This window comes from Budorcas taxicolor, chromosome 10 (assembly GCF_023091745.1).
Source record: "Budorcas taxicolor isolate Tak-1 chromosome 10, Takin1.1, whole genome shotgun sequence".
NCBI lineage: Eukaryota > Metazoa > Chordata > Mammalia > Artiodactyla > Bovidae > Budorcas > Budorcas taxicolor.
Genome location: NC_068919.1, coordinates 99,082,973 through 99,102,283, shown reverse-complemented (window position 1 = coordinate 99,102,283; position 19,311 = coordinate 99,082,973). Strand labels below are relative to the sequence as shown.

General features: G+C 49.2%; 1 protein-coding gene across 6 annotated transcripts in view; it reads left to right on the top strand.

Annotated features, from left to right (window-relative positions):
- The window catches only part of FOXN3 (forkhead box N3), a 450,721-nt gene that overhangs the window by 245,827 nt on the left and 185,583 nt on the right, over positions 1-19,311 (top strand). For all 6 annotated transcript variants that reach the window (XM_052646565.1, XM_052646570.1, XM_052646567.1 and 3 more), the window contains one exon: positions 10,437-10,573. In XM_052646565.1, the coding sequence (XP_052502525.1) occupies positions 10,437-10,573 (137 nt within the window). The remainder of the gene's footprint in view (positions 1-10,436; positions 10,574-19,311) is intronic.

Sequence of the window (19,311 nt, the reverse complement as noted above, 5' to 3'; positions counted from 1 at the left end):
TAAAACACTGCACGTCATTTGGGAAATCCAAATGTGTGTTTAAAGGAAAAAGGCTTTCCTCTGGAGTAACTGTGTATTTCGTCGTGGGAAATGACCGATGATTTATCTAGAAAAAAATGCCTCGTGATCAGCGTTGCCCTCTTTCTCTCCTCCCCTCTTTCAGGCACCTGGCTGGTTCTTCACGTCGTTTGCTTAATAGTTTTAAACTTTAACCACCCCCCTCCCTGCCGCCTGAAGCCTCTAGATTACAAATTACAGAACTTTAGGACGGGGGACTAGTAAGCATCTTGAAGTGGAATGGTGTCATTTGTCAGGATAACTTTTCTCGGTTTTCCCGGAATCTCCCAGACTCTCTGGGATGCCCTTTGACGAGGAGGAGAACAAAACTGATTGAGCGCCTTTCTCATGCTGGCGGTGGTGGTAGGCGCGTTCAGTGTGTTGTCACCTCTGAGCCCAGGGACACTGGGAGAGAATAGCTTTACCCTAGTGTGCAGGTGCAGAGACTGCCCGCCTCAGAGGCCTCGTGGTTAGTTCCTGGTGCCGCCACAGCAGGCTGGCGGTGGAGACAGCGTCCACACGAGCGGGCCCCTCTGCTGTGCAGTTGCATTCTGGAATGCTCCCCGGGAGCCCCGGTGTTGCCTCTTGCCCCCTCACCAGTCAGAATCTGCAAGGGGTGTGTGCCTCTCACCTGCCGGACCTCGCAAAGCCAGACCCTGTCCTGGGGCTCTGCTGGGAGAGGGACAGGAAGGCTGGGGGAGCACGGGGGGCACTGGGGGCTCCCGGGGCAGCCTGGGGAGGCGGGAGGGGGCCCTGAGCAGGGAGCCCGGCCCAGGGCCGGGTCTATGGGAGGAGCTGGGCTGACAGAATGTGTGTGTGTGTACACCCCGTGTGTGTGTTTGTGTGTGTGTGTGTACATCCTGTTTGTGTGTGTACATGTGTTTGTATGTGTGTGTACACCCCGTGTGTGTGTGTTTCTGTGTGTGTGTACCCCATTGGCCAGCTTGTGCGGTCTTTTTTAGTTGTGTATTTCTTTTCAAAAGTGTCTGCTGAGCTCCTTCTCCACGACAGTTGCCGTCGCAGGTGCTGGAGGCATAGAGGCGGCGAGCTGGGCAGGGCCGGTGCCTGTGGCCCGCAGCTGTGCATTGCTGTCTTTTTCTGGAGGTTCTGCAAATCCTAAAACAAAATTGGACCCTGCCTTGTATCCTGCTTACAAGGGTTGTTAAATTGCTTGTTTCAAAATGAGGCACGAGGGACCGCCATTCCTTCGGGCCACGGACTTTGGAGTGGGCACGTGACCAACTGAAGTCTGGGTCCGAGCCTCTGGTGTGGTGCTGAGGAGGGGTTTGGTGGGAGTGGGGGACATGGGGCTGTGGGGGCATCAGTGCCTGCCCCCCTCGTCTCTCCTCCTCATCTCTCCCCGAGGAGCCTGGCAGGACCCAGTTTGCGAGGAGGAGCCCAAAGGCAGGACCTGTGGGGGGTGGCCCCTGGGGGGTGGCCCGTGGGGGCTGCACAGGGCCCGGCGGGTGAGCTCGTCGTCCGTGGTGAGCACACCGGGATGTTTCCAGGAGAGGACTTCACGTTTGTCTCCCAGACCTGGGGAAACATTCAGAGTGTTGGGCAGAAAGGCCACTTGATGGGAAGCATCATCGTCAGGTGCCCCACCTGTAAAGCTCCAAGGGTCTTCAGGGCTGACTGTGTGGACCCTGTCGGTTTCGGTTTCCAGCCTGAGCCAGCATCCCCCGCCCCCACCAGAGACCCTCCCCTCGTCCAAGGCCAGCTCCTCCTGCTCATGGCAACTCTGCCCCACCCAGCTTCACCCCCTCAGTCAACCCCGCCCCCAGGGCAGCATGCAGGGCAGGCCTCCCCCAAGGGGTTGGTAGGGCTACACTCCAAAGGGCAGGGACCTCTCCTGGGCAGCACTGGGCTGCCACATGCGCCTGGCACCCAGGGGCATCGGTGCGCAAAGAAGCAACTCGAGACTCAGCAGCGCAGGCCTTCCTCAAGGTCTCCTGTCCCTCCTGGCATCACCCCAGTGCCCAGGTTTCTGCTTTGTTCTATTTTGAGCCTTTCACTTCCACCTCTACTATCAGACAGTGGAAAACAACCATCTGTGATTTTTTTTTCCCTCCCTTTGGATGAAATTTGCATTACTTCACAGTTTGGCAAGTGCTCTTCCGCTAGGGCAGGGCCTGCTGCTTCTGGAGCCTGGTGTCAAGGAATGGTGGCTATTTAATATTTTACCTTCGTGATCCTGAGAGCAGGCTTTGTTGAGCTTTTATTGTGTACCACGCACAGGATTATCTCATTTAATCCTTGCAACAGTCCTGTGAAGCAGTGTAATTACAGCCTTTCCATTTTATAGATGGGGAAACTGAAGCTCAGAGCAGTTACGTCATTTGCCCAGGGCCACACAGCTGGCAAACCCAGCACAGGGCTTGCTCTCCAGTCTCCCTGACTCCAGTGTCTGTGCCAGAGGGGTTATGCGCAGCTCAACAACACGTCAGTCTCCTGCGCGGTAGGCTCACCTGCTGCAGTGAGTGTCCAGACTGCCTCCCGCCCTGCCCTGCAGAGCTCTCGGCTTAGATCTCAGCTGGCAACCCCTCCCCACCTGATCCCCCAGAATGCAGCCCAACTCGCTTAGTCTGGGAAGACCCCCTTTCCTGGTTTTTGGTCCCTAAACTTGTAGGAGCTTTTGAGTCTGACCCTGGGGTTCCAGGGCAGAGCTGCAGGGAGGCAGCAGCCACCCGTGGCCTGTGTTTCTGTGAACTAAATGTCGTCGAAGCACAGCCGTGCCTGGGGTCGCTGCCCTCCTGCAGTGGCGGAGGTGAGTAGTTGCGACAGACTGCCTGCCTACGAGGATTGAAATGCTTATTTTGATCCTTTAAGAAAATGTTTACCAGTGCTGGCTGCAGAGGGATCCGCTGATGGGAAGCCTCTAAAGCCAGACCACCTCCAGCCCCGCTTTCTGTGTCCGATCTGCCTTTGTGAAGGTCGGGGGCAGTTTGGTGACAGCGGAAGGAAGAGAGTGGTGCGTGTCCTCAGTCAGCAGCCCTTCACCCATGGACGTCTCAGAGGCTATGTTCACACAGGTCCTCTCCCCCGAGTCGCCCCAGCCCCATCCCATCCGTCTCTGACCTACTTACTCGAATCAAGCCTTTATTTGTCTCTCTTCTTCACCTGCCACGTCTCATCCATCACCGGGTCCTGCCGTTTCTCCTGAGGACTCCTCGAAGCCGCCCTCGCTTCCCTCCCCCATCGCTGCTGCCACCTGGTCCCCTTGGGCTGGGCGAGCCGTCGGGCCTTCCCCGCCCCTTCCCGGGCCCCTCTGCTTCCTTCTGATCGTCACACACGGTGTCACACATGGCACGGGCGGGTCTCCCAACCCGCCGCCCTCTGCCCCCTCACAGCGGGCGTCACGGTCTGTCGAGCTCTGTTGACTTCCTGCCTTCTGCCCCCCCAGGATCCCCGCTTCAAGAGAGCGGTGGCCTCTCTGTGTTGTCTTTGGTAACGTACCCCATGGTGCCTGGCACGCAGTGGGCACCATATGGGTGAGGGAGCAGAGGGCAGTGGGCGGCACGGGGAACACCCACGGAATTGGCACTTCCGAAGCATCCAGAGGGGTTGTTTGGGCCCGACCTGTGCACACTGACATGTTTAAAATGGGTAGCCAACAAGGACCTACTGTATAGGGCAGGAAACTCTGCCCCGTATTGTGTACCCACCTGACTGAGAAAAGCGTCTGACAAAGGCGCGTGCAGATGTGTGCCTGAGTCGCTGTATTGTACCCCTAAGCCGAGCGCAGCACTGCCCATCAGCCGTGCTCCGATGTAAAGCTGAAACCCTGAGCCGAGCGCAGCACTGCCCGTCAGCCGTGCTCCGATGTAAAGCTGAAACCCTGAGCCGAGCGCAGCACTGCCCGTCAGCCGTGCTCCGATGTAAAGCTGCAGTTCATGCAAGGGGACTGATTCAGATCCACCACACACGGGCATGCAGCGCCCCGCGGGCCTTGGCCCCACCCCCAGCACTGCCCGTCCCCCGTGTGGCTGCCGCGTGTGGGGAGTTCTGGAGGACGGCTTTCCCCCTCAAAGTGATGCGAAGAAAACGGAAACGCTCCTTCTAGACAATGTTCCCCACCCTCTTTGGACCCAGAGCCCAGTAAGCGTGCCTGCTGAGTTGCTTCCGTCGTGTCCAACTCTTTGCCCGCCAGGCTCCGCTGTCCATTCTCCAGGCAAGAACGCTGCAGTGGGCTGCCTCCTGACCCCAGGATCGAGCCCGCATCTGGATCGGCAGGCGGGTTCCCGAGCACTACTGCCACCTGGGAAGCCCGATTAATGTAACTGCATGCCCCATTAACGCAGTGTGGCCCACAGTGTGTAAAACCATGTTTAAAGTATGGTCCTTACCTCACTGACGCACAGCCTAGTGAAGTTGGGCAGCCTGACCTGTGCGGGTCTGCTGAGCGGGACACGAGGGAGATATGGGCTGCCGGGGGCGGTGCTGGGCCCTGACCTCCAGGGAAAAACAGGTCGTTTCTTGAAGTCAGGTTGAAGATTTAATTGATGTTTTCCTTCTCTCCTGTTTTTAACCTTTCTCACTAATCAGTTCTTTCTGCAGTATAGGTTCTTCTGTTCTGCTGTTATGTGCTGATGTTTTTATTGCTAACAAGGGACTGTCTGTCTGTTAATTCTTCAGGTGCTTTTTAATTAAACCAATTTGGCTTCTTCCATATGTTTTTACTCCTTTTTTCCTTTTACTTTGCACATTAGTTTTCTCAAACTATGTGTGTATGTGTTTGTGTGGATGAGAAAGCCCTTCCTTGACAGACTTTTTGGTCTTAAATATATATTTTATATGAAATATATATCATATATATAAATGTTTTATAGATATTTATATTTATTTAAATAGCTGTCTGGGGAGGCCTTACAAATAGCTGTGAAAAGAAGAGAGGCGAAAAGCAAAGGAGAAAAGGAAAGATATAAGCATCTGAATGCAGAGTTCCAAAGAATAGCAAGAAGAGATAAGAAAGCCTTCTTCAGCGATCAATACAAAGAAATAGAGAAAAACAACAGAATGGGAAAGACTAGAGATCTCTTCAAGAAAATCAGAGATACCAAGGGAACATTTCATGCAAAGATGGGCTCAATAAAGGACAGAAACGGTCTGGACCTAACAGAAGCAGAAGATACTAAGAAGAGGTGGCAAGAATACACGGAAGAACTGTACAAAAAAGATCTTCACGACCCAGATAATCATGATGATGTGATCACTAATCTAGAGCCAGACGTCTTAGAATGTGAAGTCAAGTGGGCCTAAGAAAGCATCACTACAAACAAAGCTAGTGGAGGTGATGAAATTCAGTTGAGCTGTTTCAAATCCTGAAAGATGATGCTATGAAAGTGCTGCACTCAATATGCCAGCAAATTTGGAAAACTCAGCAGTGGCTGAAGGACTGGAAAAGGTCAGTTTTCATTCCAATCCCAAAGAAAGGCAATGCCAAAGGATGCTCAAACTACCGCACAGTTGCACTCATCTCACATGCTAGTAAAGTAATGCTCAAAATTCTCCAAGCCAGGCTTCCGCAATACGTGAACCGTGAACTTCCTGATGTTCAAGCCGGTTTTAGAAAAGGCAGAGGAACCAGAGGTCAAATTGCCAACCTCCGCTGGATCATGGAAAAAGTGAGAGAGTTCCAGAAAAACATCTATTTCTGCTTTATTGCCTATGCCAAAGCCTTTCACTGTGTGGATCACAATAAACTGTGGAAAATTCTGAAAGAGATGGGAATACCAGACCACCTGACCTGCCTCTTGAGAAATCTGTATGCAGGTCAGGAAGCAACAGTTAGAACTGGACATGGAGTGGTTCCAAATAGGAAAAGGAGTACATCAAGGCTGTATATTGTCACCCTGCTTATTTAACTTCTATGCAGAGTACATCATGAGAAATGCTGGACTGGAAGAAACACAAGCTGGAATCAAGATTGCCGGGAGAAATATCAATCACCTCAGATATGCAGATGACAGCACCCTTATGGCAGAAAGTGAAGAGGAACTAAAGAGCCTTTGATGAAAGTGAAAGCGGAGAGTGAAAAACTGGCTTAAAGCTCAACATTCAGAAAATGAAGATCATGGTATCCGGTCCCATCACTTCATGGGAAATAGATGGGGAAACAGTAGAAACAGTGTCAGACTTTATTTTTTTGGGCTACAAAATCACTGCAGATGGTGACTGCAGCCATGAAATTAAAAGACGCTTACTCCTTGGAAGAAAAGTTATGACCAACCTAGATAGCACATTCAAAAGCAGAGACATTACTTTGCCGACTAAGGTCCATCTAGTCAAGGCTATGGTTTTCCCAGTGGTCATGTATGGATGTGAGAGGTGGACTGTGAAGAAGGCTGAGCGCCGAAGAATTGATGCTTTTGAACTGTGGTGTTGGAGAAGACTCTTGAGAGTCCCTTGGACTGCAAGGAGATCCAACCAGTCCGTTCTGAAGGAGATCAGCCCTGGGATTTCTTTAGAAGGAATGATGCTAAAGCTGAAACTCCAGTACTTTGGCCACCTCATGCGAAGAGTTGACTCATTGGAAAAGACTTTGATGCTGGGAGGGATTGAGGGCAGGAGGAGAAGGGGACGACAGAGGATGAGATGGCTGGATGGCATCACTGACTCGATGGACGTGAGTCTGAGTGAACTCCGGGAGTTGGTGATGGACAGCGAGGCCTGGCGTGCTGCGATTCATGGGGTCGCAGAGAGTCGGACACGACTGAGCGACTGAACTGAGCTGAACTGACTGAACTGATATCTATTCACGTTATAGTTATAACATGAGCAACATTGATGTTTATAAATATCTGTATAAATACGTTGCCGCTGCTGTGCTCAGTTGTATCCAGCTCTGTGCGACCCCATGGGCTGTGGCCCACCAGGCTCCTCCGTCCGTGGGATTCTCCAGACAGGAATCCTGGAATGGGCGGAGTGGGACCCTGGAGTGGGTCACCGTTTCCTGCTCTAGGGATCTTCCCGATCCAGGGGTTGAGCCCACATCTCTCGCATCTGCTGCACTGGCAGGCGGATTCTTTATCGCTGTCAATGTGAATATATTTATAAAGACAAATATTTCTAAAGATGCAAATAGACCTATGAATAGAGATCTTTCTCCCCTTATGTTTTGAATTCTTTAGCATTTAATGGTGCACCATCCTCTGTTATGATAAAAAAAAAAAAAACATATACTTAAGATGAGATGCATACAATTCTAAAAACTCTGACCCTCAAACTTACCACGCAGCTCTAATCAAATTACATCCTTTTCTGTCCTGTGAGGGGCATTAAATGTAATTTTTCCTGGCTGAATAAACTTGAGCATTCTCTGCTCTGCATATTTCCATGTTAAAAGTTTTCAAGCCAACCTTTTTACTGTTCTGAGCTGTTACATGAGACCAAGGAGAATGCTTGCAAATCAGACGGGGGCCCAGTCTCCCCCGGCTCCTGCCAAGCTCTGCCTGTGGCTCTCTCCAGTGGAACAGCACTGGAGGGGTTCGAGGTTCCTCGGCGTCCCCATGGGTGTGTCCTGAAGACGCTTCTTAGGCCTATTTCTTTCCTCTTTGAAAATTCTGCGTATGAGATATTGAAATCAGCGTCTGGTCTGTGGCAGTCCATCCCCGTTCCCAGCCCGCTCACTGTAAGATGCAGAGCAGATCAACATAGGGACTGTGGCAGCCCCGCACGCAGGCCTGCAGCGAACAGACGCTGTGAGCATGTGCTGACCGAGCTTGGAGGTGAACCTTAGCCTGATGACCACCGTGCAGAGGCCCGGGCAAAAGGAGGCTTCTGGTGGGGGTCAGACTGGCCTCCAGAGCAGAGACAGGTAGCAAGGAGTGAGGGGTGATGAAGTGAAGGAGGTCTTGGAAAGTGGGAAAGTGGGAAAGCTCTCCAGAGGGCCCTTGCTGAGCCCGTGCAAAGGCATGGGGCAGACTGCTGCTTGATCCGGTGGCGCCATCCGCTTCCTCCGTTGGACCGTGGTGCTTGTTTCATCTTGGGAAAATCAGATACGGGAAGCATTGTCCGGCCAGCTTCACCTCTGTGCTTCTGTTCAAAAAGAGAATTGTCCTTGGCCCCTTCCACCGTTCACTGAGCGCCTTTACCTTCTCCGCTGTCCCAGTCCTGTCTGCCCTCCTAGGCCCCACAGCAGTCTCGTGGGGAGGGGGTGGTCTTTATTTTGCCATTAAGGAAGCCAGGACTTTCTTGGGGGCCCTTATTTACCCAAGGCCACGCAGGAAGCACCTAGCCGTAGGACTGTGTTCTTACTGAAGCTCCTCCGACCTCTGGTACCTGGATGGCGTACCTCGTGGACCGCCTCTCCCACCCCAGTCCTGTGGTGTTTTTCCCTTTTTCTTTTGGTAAATGATAGTGTAGTATAATCCACAAGATACTAAGGGTCAGAGAAACCGCATTCTTGGCTCATTGTTATTTCCCTTCATTTCTTTGTCATATTTCTATTCCCTGTAAGATCAAACGGCTCCACCCTGAAAACCACCTTGATGAAAGCAAAAGCTCCCATGTGGTTCCCAGAACCGAGATAATCCAGGGTTGCGCGTGGGCCCTGGCCCTCCAGCCAGCGGTCCCGGGCCTTGTCTTCAAGGGGATCAGACAGGCAGTGCCCTGCTCTACAGCTTGTTTTCCGAGGACAGGATGGGGGGGCCAGGTGTGGCCTTTTGGTGGCCTTCCTGCTTTGCCCGGGAAGTGTCATTACTCAGAAGTGAACTCTTCTGGGCTTGAAAATGTGTGCATGAAAGGGAAGGGCCACGTAAGGACACTGAATTTTCCAAAGTTGAAATCATTCATGTCTTTTAAACATCCGACTGATTAAACTGGGGACTTTGGTGTTTAGCCCAGGCAGGCTGGCCTGACTGGGACAGTGTTTGGGGGGTGGGGGTGTGCAGGATCAGGCCTGCAACTGTGATGAGGGTGATTGGAGGATTGAGCCCCTGACCTTGCCTTTGAGCAGCTCCCGGTGCTCAGCGCACTGGTGCTGTTGGGCGTAAAGAACTTGAATGGGTTCTGCGACTATGTTGGTAAGTAAACTGGTCTGATGACTGAACTACACACTTTTTAAAGTTCTTTAAAGATTTTGGGAATAACTTATTTTTAGTTCTCCTTCTAAGGGATTTTCTTGGGCTTTTTTTGCTCCTGCCTAATAGCTAAATGATTTTCTTGTTTGCTTTGTACATCTTTCCGTAGTACAATAGTTGTGAAAATTAGAGGGTCCATTGGCTGGAACCGTGGGGCGGGTGTGGGTTTATATAATTTGACTTCTTTTCTCTCCAAATCAGTAAACATTTACACATGACCTTATCAAACAGCTTGGGTACATTTGGTCTCTTGAAAGGGGAGCAGCCAGTTCCAGCGGGTAACAGAGGCAGGACTTCCGTGCGTTTTATAAGATGCTGGGCTCAGAACGAAGCCTCCAACTGAGAGTGGGCCTCAGACTAAGTCCTTCGCTTTCTGTGGAACCAGTTTGAGAAGATTTGGATTTTTATAAAGTTTTTGACTTCTGAAGATTGAGGTCTGGATCCAGAACTGAGGAATCCAAAAAAACAAACACTGGATTCTGGCTAAAGGCTGACCACGGCTGCCTGAGGTCTTTTTGTCTCCCGGGCACGGTCATTACAGAATTCCATCTGAAGCTTAAACGTCATTCTTTTGTAAGCAGGAAGAAAACAAGTGGATTACTTTTCTGTTTTTGTAAAGTGGCAGCAATGTAATATGGTTTGAAAACCTAGCTCTGGAATTTTCAAAGCGGAAACGGAGTTTTAGGAGTGTTTCTGCCCTCTGTTTTTCCCTCAACCCTTGATAGCTGACAAATTTGAAACTCACTTTTTTAAAGAGAATGCATGTTTTTCAAAGTTGACACTGAAAAATAATAAGGTAACTGAGGGTTTTGGTATGTAGGGTGTGAAAATGACAATATTGTTGTAGCAACCTCCCCTGGAAATAACATATTCATTTTGTCAGACTTAATGTGAGTACACGGAAGCACATGCATGGTGTTTAAAGGTCAGAAGTACTGTAGCTAAGGTTGGCAGACAGCTAGCAGAGAAGTAAGAGCTTTAAAAAACATAAGTTCCTCTGGTGAGAGCTATACATCTGCGTGTGTCGTGCTCAGTCGCCCAGTGGTGCCTGCCTCTGCAGCCCCGTGGACTGTAGCCCGCCAGGCTCCTCTGTCCATGGGGTTCTCCAGGCAAGGATCCTGGAATGGGCTGCCATGCCCTCCTCCAGGGGATCTTCCCCACCCAGGGATCGAACCCAGGTTTCCCGCGGTGCAAGCGGATTCTTTACCATCTGAGCCCCCAGGGAAGCCAACATCTGCTTACTGCACACTAGTTGCTGTCTCTGTATTAATAACTTTTTTACTTTGACTTCCTTTGCAGAGCATCGGGAAAGGGTCACTGTGGTGCATAGACCCAGAGTATAGACAAAATCTAATTCAGGCTTTGAAAAAGACACCTTATCACCCACACTCGAATGTGTTCAACACACCTCCCGCCTCTCCTCAGGCATATCAAAGGTAAGCCGTTCAGACCTCTTTTTTCAAGTTCCTTCTGTTTGTTTTGTTTTGTTTTTTGGTCTACTGAAGTTGTATTATTTTGGCAGAGACAGGCACTGAAACTAATAGGCTCTGTGACTTTAAAAATAACTAGGAAATGAGAAAGAAGTTAAGTGTTCTTGGAGGCATTACCCGTTGTTGTCTTTTCTGCAAACCTTACCGCGTCTGCTGCTTGGGAGGAACGCGTCTCCTGGAAGGCTCCGTGGTGGGTGAAATAACGTCTCCCTGGGTAGAGACGTTTGCACAGGAAAGTTGACCGCCTTAACATCTGAGTATGGGGTGGTTTGTAGGGGTGGGCGTCCAGGAATGAGCTGGGTGCGCGGCCTCTGCCTCCCCGTCCGCTGAGGGAGAGTGTCTGCAGGTGTTGAGGGAAGGGCGCCCTGAGTTGTTGCCATCCCCCGTCTCCATGTGGACGGTGCTCCGGGGCGATGGCTTTGTTTTGGCTCCGTGGTGTTTGCCTCTTCTGGGAAAACAGCAAACGGCCAGAGACTTGGATTGCTCCTCGCATGCGCCTTTGTTTTCAGACACTGAGGTCACGGTGCCCTTTTTACAGAGAGAGAATAGGAGGGGAGGTTATGCGACCTGTCACTTAAAAAAAAAATTGGTTAATGTTAGAGTCTATAAAAGTAGCCATATAACATGGAGCCAGGTTTTAAAATGGGTCTTCTCTTGCCTAGTGCTCGGATTAGACGTCTGTCCCTCAGTACTGCCGAAAGTGTTTTGTTTTTTTTCTTCATTGGGTAGAGATCTTTCCCTTGTCACCACCCAGTTAGGAGACTTGAGCCTCAGGCTCCACGTTTGTACCCGGGAGGAACGGCGTGAATTCGTAGATGGCCGTGGTTTCACAGCCAGCGTTGGTACAGACTCTTTCTCGGGACTGAGGGAGCACAGAGTGGTCCCAGGAAACAGCCTTGCTGAGGTTCTGGTGCGTCCCGGTTGAGAAGCATTCCATCACAGGCCGTGGACGATCAGTCTTCAGCAAGAGATGGAGAGGAGCAGCTGGGCCCTCTGAGAAGACTGCTGTATGTCTGCCCTTGCTAGGCGATTAGCGTGATGGTAGCCATGGCAACTGCAGCGTCTCCATAGCAACGCGTAGCTGAGACAGGTGCAGTTGCATCACAAGGCTGTTTGTTGCCTGGCAAAAGGACAGGCCATTAGTACTTAGATATACGCTGTTGCCTTAGAAACAAATAACCCTACATAGCAACTACAGTTGGTTTGAAAGATTTGGGGGGGAAGAAAAAAGGTTGTAGCAGCTTTTGTCTATGTTCATGAAAATCCGTGGAAGCATACTTTATTGGAAATGACAACTTGAGGTCACGTAGCTGTAGGAGATGAAATGGGATTTTCCAAACCAGCCCAGCCAACACTGTAGAAATGTCCAGAAGGGCAGGGCCATATGCTTGGTTTTTTTCCTTGTGGCCATAGCCGCTCCTAAAATGGGAGGGAACTGGGATTGGAGTGGAGACTGGCCTGATACACGAAGGTTCGTGGGGGAGGGGATGGCCCTCATTATTGGAATAAGTCCCAGATCCTCATTCCTTTTGTCATTCTGCTCCCCTCACCCTCCAAATCGCCAGAGCAAACCCTTCACTTTGCTCCCAGTTTGCACCTCGGAAGTATTTCATATCCTTTTGCTTCTGAGAAGTTAAGAACATAAGTGTTATTCTCTGGGTCATATCGTTGGTTCATTTAGACCAGTATTTTGTTGCCAAATGCGACCCCAGGGGAAGCACAGTAATTATTGAATAATTCGAAGGATTACGGTAGAGCTCTAGGGGTTACAAGAGGAACGCGCACTCAGGAGAGAGGCTTTACATGCTGGCCTACGCTTAATGACTCCATTTGATTTTTTAACATAGGCGTAAAAACGCAGACCAACTGGAATGGTGTGATGAAGATAATTTCCAAACAAAAACGTGCCAGATACCCGTTCGTCACATCCAGTTCCTCTTCTCCCAGATAACTGAGGGGAAGAAAAGTTTCCATCTTTACCCAGGCCAGGGCTTAGATTTCAGCTTCATAAAGGTTCCCAGCTGTGGGGTGAGAAGACATACCAGGCTCTAGCCTGCCTCTTCCCTGTCTTAACACTGTAAGAACAAGTCACTTTCTCTTTCCCGGGGACTGCGGTCCCTTCATCTGAAAGCTTAGAGCTGGCTCCGCTGTCCTCTAGTGTGCAAAGCTGTGCTAAGGCTCCAGAGTGCTGGGTGGTTGGACAACATCTGACATCCAACAGCTGACGGAGATGTGTTCGGTTCTGTTTTAAAGCCTTCAGGCCACTTGCAGACGTGACTTAGGGAAGATGGAAGAGGGACAAAGTGAGTATTAAACAGGGGCCACGCACGCCGGCCTGACACAGTCTGGCTGGGTCCTCTGTGACGCAGGGGACCTGTCCACCCCGCACGACTGCTGTGCGGGGCACCTGGCAAGCACCTGGATTTCACGGAGCTGGTCCTTAGCATCTGAAGTGGTGGTTGTACTAGATGGGCGGCTACCGCTAGGATTCGGAGGTGCGCTGGGCAAGGAGTGCTCTAAGCAAGCAGCAGGTGGCTGGAGACTGCAGGGAAGAGGAGCGTCTGAAAACACTGCCACCACACCTCGCCCTCGCCCAGAGGGAGTGCCGAGTGTTGCCGCGCCGAGCCTCGTGCCCCGGTCTGCCAGCGCCCAGTCTCGGATGCCTGTGAGAAGCGCCGCCCTGACCTCTGCCTTCGCCGTCGGGGTGTGGTGCCTGCCCCTCCTGTGTGCTGTGTCTGCGTCTCCCCTGTTTGTAAGGACATCGGTTATCCTGGATTCGGGGACAGTCTTTTCAGTATGCTGCAATCGTTTCATCTCCGATGACTCTATTCCCAAATAGGGTCACCTTTTCAGGTGCTCGGAACCCCCAATGTGAAACTCTTCTGTGCGGTGCGGGTTGAATACACAGATCGCCCCCTAACAGCTCTTAAGTAAGGCATCTCACCGATAAAAATACGGAAAAGCAGAAAGTTAAGGAAGTGTTCAGAAAACAAGGATGTCATAGGTCTACCCGAATTTGCCCCAGTGGCCAAAGCTGAGACAATTCGGACCACAGATAAACAGCATAGCACTGGGGTTTCAACTCCAGATATAAACTCCATATCTATGAATCCACACTGATACAAATAAATGCTCAAATAAATAAACGAGTTCAGTTCAGTTCAGTCGCTCAGTCGTGTCCGACTCTTTGCAACCCCATGAATCGCAGCACACCAGGCCTCCCTGTCCATCACCAACTCCCGGAGTTCACTCTGACTCACGTCCATCGAGTCAGTGATGCCATCCAGCCATCTCATCCTCTGTCGTCCCCTTTTCCTTCTGCCCCCAATCCCTCCCAGCATCAGAGTCTTTTCCAGTGAGTCAACTCTTCGCATGAGGTGGCCAAAGTACTGGAGTTTCAGCTTTAGCATCATTCCCTCCAAAGAAATCCCAGGATTGATCTCCTTTAGAATGGACTGGTTGGATCTCCTTGCAGTCCAAGGGACTCTTGGGAGTCTTCTCCAACACCACAGTTCAAAAGCGTCAATGCTTCGGCGCTCAGCTTTCTTCACAGTCCAACTCTCACATCCATACATGACCACAGGAAAAACCATAGCCTTGACTAGATGGACCTTTGTTGGCAAAGTAATGTCTCTGCTTTTCAATAGGCTATCTAGGTTGGTCATAAGTTTTCTTCCAAGGAGTAAGCATCTTAATTTCATGGCTGCAGTCACCATCTGCAGTGATTTTGAAGCCCCCCAAAATAAAGCCTGACACTGTTTCCACTGTTTCCCCATCTATTTCCCATGAAGTGATGGGACCGGATACCATGATCTTCATTTTCTGAATGTTGAGCTTGAAGCCAACTTTTTCACTTTTCTCTTTCCTCTTTCACTTTCATCAAGAGGCTTTGTAGTTCCTCTTCGCTTTCTGCCATAAGGGTGGTGTCATCTGCATATCTGGGGTTATTGATACTTCTCCCGGCAATCTTGATTCCAGCTTGTGCTTCCTCTAGCCCAGCGTTTCCCATGATGTACTCTGCATAGAAGTGAAACAAGCAGGGTGACAATATACAGCCTTGACGTACTCCTTTTCCTGTTGGTAACCAATCTGTTGTTCCATGTCCAGTTCTAACTGTTGCTTCCTGACCTGTATATAGGTTTCTCAAGAGGCAGGTCAGGTGGTCTGGTATTCCCATCTCTTTCAGAATTTTCCACAGTTTGTTGTGATCCACACAGTCAAAGGCTTTGGCATAGTCAATAAGGCAGAAGTAGATGCTTTTCTGGAACTCTCTCGCTTTTTCCATGATCCAGCAGATGTTGGCAATTTGATCTCTGGTTCCTCTGCCTTTTCTAAAACCAGCTTGGACATCTGGAAGTCCACGGTTCATGTATTGCTGAAGCCTGGCTTGGAGAATTTTGAGCATTACTTTACTAGCATGTGAGATGAGTGCAATTGTGTGGTAGTTTGAATATTCTTTGGCATTGCCTTTCTTTGGAATTGGAATGAAAACTGACCTTTTCCAGCCCTGTGGCCACTGCTGAGTTTTCCAAATTTGCTGGCATATTGAGTGCAGCACTTTCACAGCATCATCTTTCAGGATTTGAAATAGCTCGACTGGAATTCCATCACCTCCACTAGCTTTGTTCGTAGTGATGCTTTCTAAGGCCCACTTGACTTCGCAGTCCAGGATGTCTGGCTCTAGATGAGTGATCACACCATCGTGATTATTTGGATCGTGAAGGTCTTTTCTGTACAGTTCTTTCGTGTATTCTTGCCACCTCTTCTTAGTATCTTCTGCTTCTGTTAGGTCCAGACCATTTCTGTCCTTTATCGAGCCCATCTTTGCATGAAATGTTCCCTTGGTATGTCTAATTTTTTTGAAGAGATCTCTAGTCTTTCCCATTCTGTTGTTTTCCTATATTTCTTTGCATTGGTCGCTGAGGAAGGCTTTCTTATCTCTTCTTGATATTCTTATGAGAGTAGAGACAAATTTCCCTTATGGAAGAATTGTAAATAATTTATGTAGACATTTGTCTGTTCAAGGAATTGGAGTTTGACTCCCTACCTTTTGAGTGGCTGCCCTTGATGACTTACTTCCAAAGAGCAGTGCATGGAAATGGTGGTGAGAAAGCCTGGCAGTTGCTACCCCGGCCAGGTGATCAAAGCTAACGCCATCTGTGATGTGAAGCTGACAACCTGTGCCTTTCATACAATGTCGAGAAATTGTCGCTCCACGTTTATTGTCCCCCTCCTCAGAGCCCATAGCTCCAGTGTAATCTGAGAAAGATACCAGACAGGGTTTTGTCCTGAAGGGGGAGGGAGTGGAGACATCCTGCAGGATACCCGATCAGCTAGCTTCACAGCTGTCAACCATCGAAAACAAGGAAAGTCTGAGAGAAGCTGCTACAGGTCAGAGGAGGCCACGACGACGTGGGATCTCTTGGACAGGTTCCTGGGCTTCCTGGGGGCACAGGTGGTAAGGAACCTGCCTGCCAATGCAGGAGACATAAGAGACGTGGGTTCGATCCCTGGGTCAGGAAGATCCCCTGGAGGAGGGCATGGCAACCCACTCCAGTGTTCTTGCCTGGAGAATTCCATGGAAGAGGAACCTGGTGGGCTACAGTCCATAGAGTCAGAAAGAGTTGGGCATTGCTAAGGATAGTTTCCTGGAACGCTAAAAGAAGGCATTAGGGTAAAACTAGTTAAATAGGAATAACGTGTGCAGTTCAGTTCAGTCGCTCAGTTGTGTCCGACTCTGCAACCCCATGGACTGCAGCACACCTGGCCTCTCTGTCCATCCCCAACTCCCGGAGCTTGTTCAAACTCACGTCCATTGAGTCAGTGATGCCATCCAGCCATCTCATCCTCTGTCGTCCCCTTCTCCCGCCTTCAATCTTTCCCAGCATCAGGATCTTTTCCAGTGAGTCAGCTCTTGGAAAAGTATTGGCGTTTCCGCATCAGTCCTTCCGATGAATATTCAGAGCTGATTTCCTGTAGGATAGACTGGTTGGGTCTCCTTGCAGTAATAGTAACATATCAGCGTTGGTTCCTCAGTTGCAACAAATGTACCACAGTAACCTAAGGTGTTAACTTCCGGCAAACTGAGTGTAGGGTCTAAGAGAACTCTGCTGTCTCTGCAGTTTTTGTCAAAGAAAAAGCAGTCCCCAGTGCACAGACTGGTTGAGCAGGTCAGTTTTGTATCCGTGTCCTTTTCGTCGCGATGGAGAGTAGAAAGCACAGCAGATCGCCTCACCGATATGGAGTAACTGTTACCGTCGCGACAAGACCTCTGGAGAGCTGACAGCAGGGGCCTGGCTTCCACCTCATCCTGCCCAGCATCTCCTGAGCTGCCCGACGGGCTTCTCTGTAGGTTCTCGGGACTTTATTGCCATGAATGGTCCTCAGCTGTGCTTGGAAAGGGTCCCCGAGGCCAAGCTGCCCACACAGATGAGCTGCCTTCCTTCCCCGGCTTTCGCCAGCCTCTAGACCGGAAAGAGGAGGGGAGGTGGTGCGTTTGGGTCTCTTGCTTCACGCTTCTTTCAGAAAGTCTTACCTATTTTCGTGGTTTTGTTGCCTCTGCCCCTGCTTCACTCAAGAAACAAGGATTTCTTGTTAAAGAATATGCATATTTTAATGCTTTTGATATGAAGATCGCCAAATTGCCTTCTGATGTTAGACTCTGTTCCAGTCTACACTCCCGCCAACTTTTTAGGACTTTTCCCCTTTGCTAATCTTTCTCCACGCCCGATGGTTGGATAAACAGTTCCCCAGTGGGTGACCTCGATCTTACGATTTTGTTTCTTTAGAGTGCAGGGCCCTTGAACTTTACAATACTCAGTTCATGCCCTGTAAATAGTGGATGTTCCATAGCAGTGTTTATGACAACAGATTGTTTTCAGAAGTTATCTGTAGGACCTGATGGAGCATCTTCTCGGGACCCATCCAAAATGAGGTTACAGAAAAAGAAAAAAAAGTTCTAGTCATCTCTCACCATAGGTGGGAACAGGTTTTACAGTGAATCAAACAGTATGGTTGGTAGAGTTTCCTGGATGATTTTTTTTTTTTTCAGAGAAAGGAAATTTAATAAACTATGCCTCATTTGAGAGCCAGAGCTGCTATAGGTTTATGCTCCCTTGGTTCCCCTTCCTTATGTTCCCCTGCATCCGGGGAACCTGAGCACCTTCCATGCCCGTGATCCACGTGATGGGCCCGCCATGGCTGGGCTGTAGATGAACGGAAGCCCCTACGGAGGGGCCTGCTGTTCCCCAATGCACCTTGCATTTTCTGTTTAACATCTTCACTTTAAAAATAATGACAGCGAATTTTATGTTCTGTGTAAAGTGTTACAGCCTCTGTAACATGTACAGAGTTACAGAAACCTACAAGACACGCAGGTGGCTCAGTGGTAAAGAACCCACCTGTAGTGCAGGAGACTCGGGAGTCGTGGGTTCCGTCCCCCCGTCAGGAAGATCCCCTGGGGGAGGAAATGGCAAGAACAGGGCGTGTTCTCCTCATGGTCAAGAGACGCCCATGGACAGAGGAGCCTGGCAGACTCGACTTAGCTGCTGAGCACGCACGAGACTTTTATTTGCTGATCTAGGTCTGAAGGTTTTTTTCTGGATGACTTTAAAGTTATGGGATCAAAACATTCCAAGGAAGTTTCGACTGCTCTCACCTAATTTTTTATTAAATAAAGAAAATTCTGAACATTTGAGCTTATAATTTAACTCCTTAAGTTTCTTTTTGCTTCTTCAGAACAGTTAAATGAGCCGCATAAGATATGTTAATGGCCTCTCCAAAGATTTTGGCCTTTTGGATATGGAGGGTCTTAATGAAAATGGCTGGTTTTAGTGCTGACTCAGCAAAAAGATGATTTTTTTTTTTTTTTCTCTTTCTTTTTTTTTTTTAAAATCCTGCCTGCTGCCCGATTCGTGTGCTTTGAGCTTATTCTTTATAATCTTTAAAAAAATGCCTACATAGCAGAGTAATTCTGCTAAGGATATAGAAGTTGTAGAGAGCGTTCAGTGTGTTTGAATCAAGGGCATCATCAGTGATTCTTCACCAGGTCAGGAAGGCTTGGCTGAAGGAAGGACTGGTGATGGCAGATGGGGGATGGCCTTGGGGGGAGGTGGGGAAGGGAAGGTGTTTAGGGAACTCATCCTTTTAGACAATTAGAAGATTAGAAAATCCTTAGAATGTTAAGCTTATTAACATGCCCATGTTAATTCCCTCAGTAAAATGCTGAATTTGCACACAGCAAGGAATAGCTTATTCATTGCTTGGAGAACATCCAGTAATTTTTTAGCTTATAAGACATCTTTCATTCCAGTTATTCGAAGTGATGTGCTTTTGATTGTTGGCAGAACTGCAAAGCCACAAAATAAAATCCGTGTTAACTGTATTGAAGGAGTTTAATTGTTAGATGGTTGTGTCATTGCAACTTTTAATTCAGTCAAGCATGAGGAGTGAATGGAGAGTTTGGATTAGTAGTGTCATTATTGCACATTACACTTCTTATACTTACTTGTAAGCAGTGTATTTGATGGAAACCATAAATAGCTTTTTAAAAGCTCCTCATGGTCAATACACTTATTTGTGGAAGTGTAATTAAAAATGGTAAGCAGGTATTTTGAAAGCATATGCATTGAACTGTAACTATGCTTAATTTTTTAAAGAATATTAAATTTAAAAAATCAGTATGA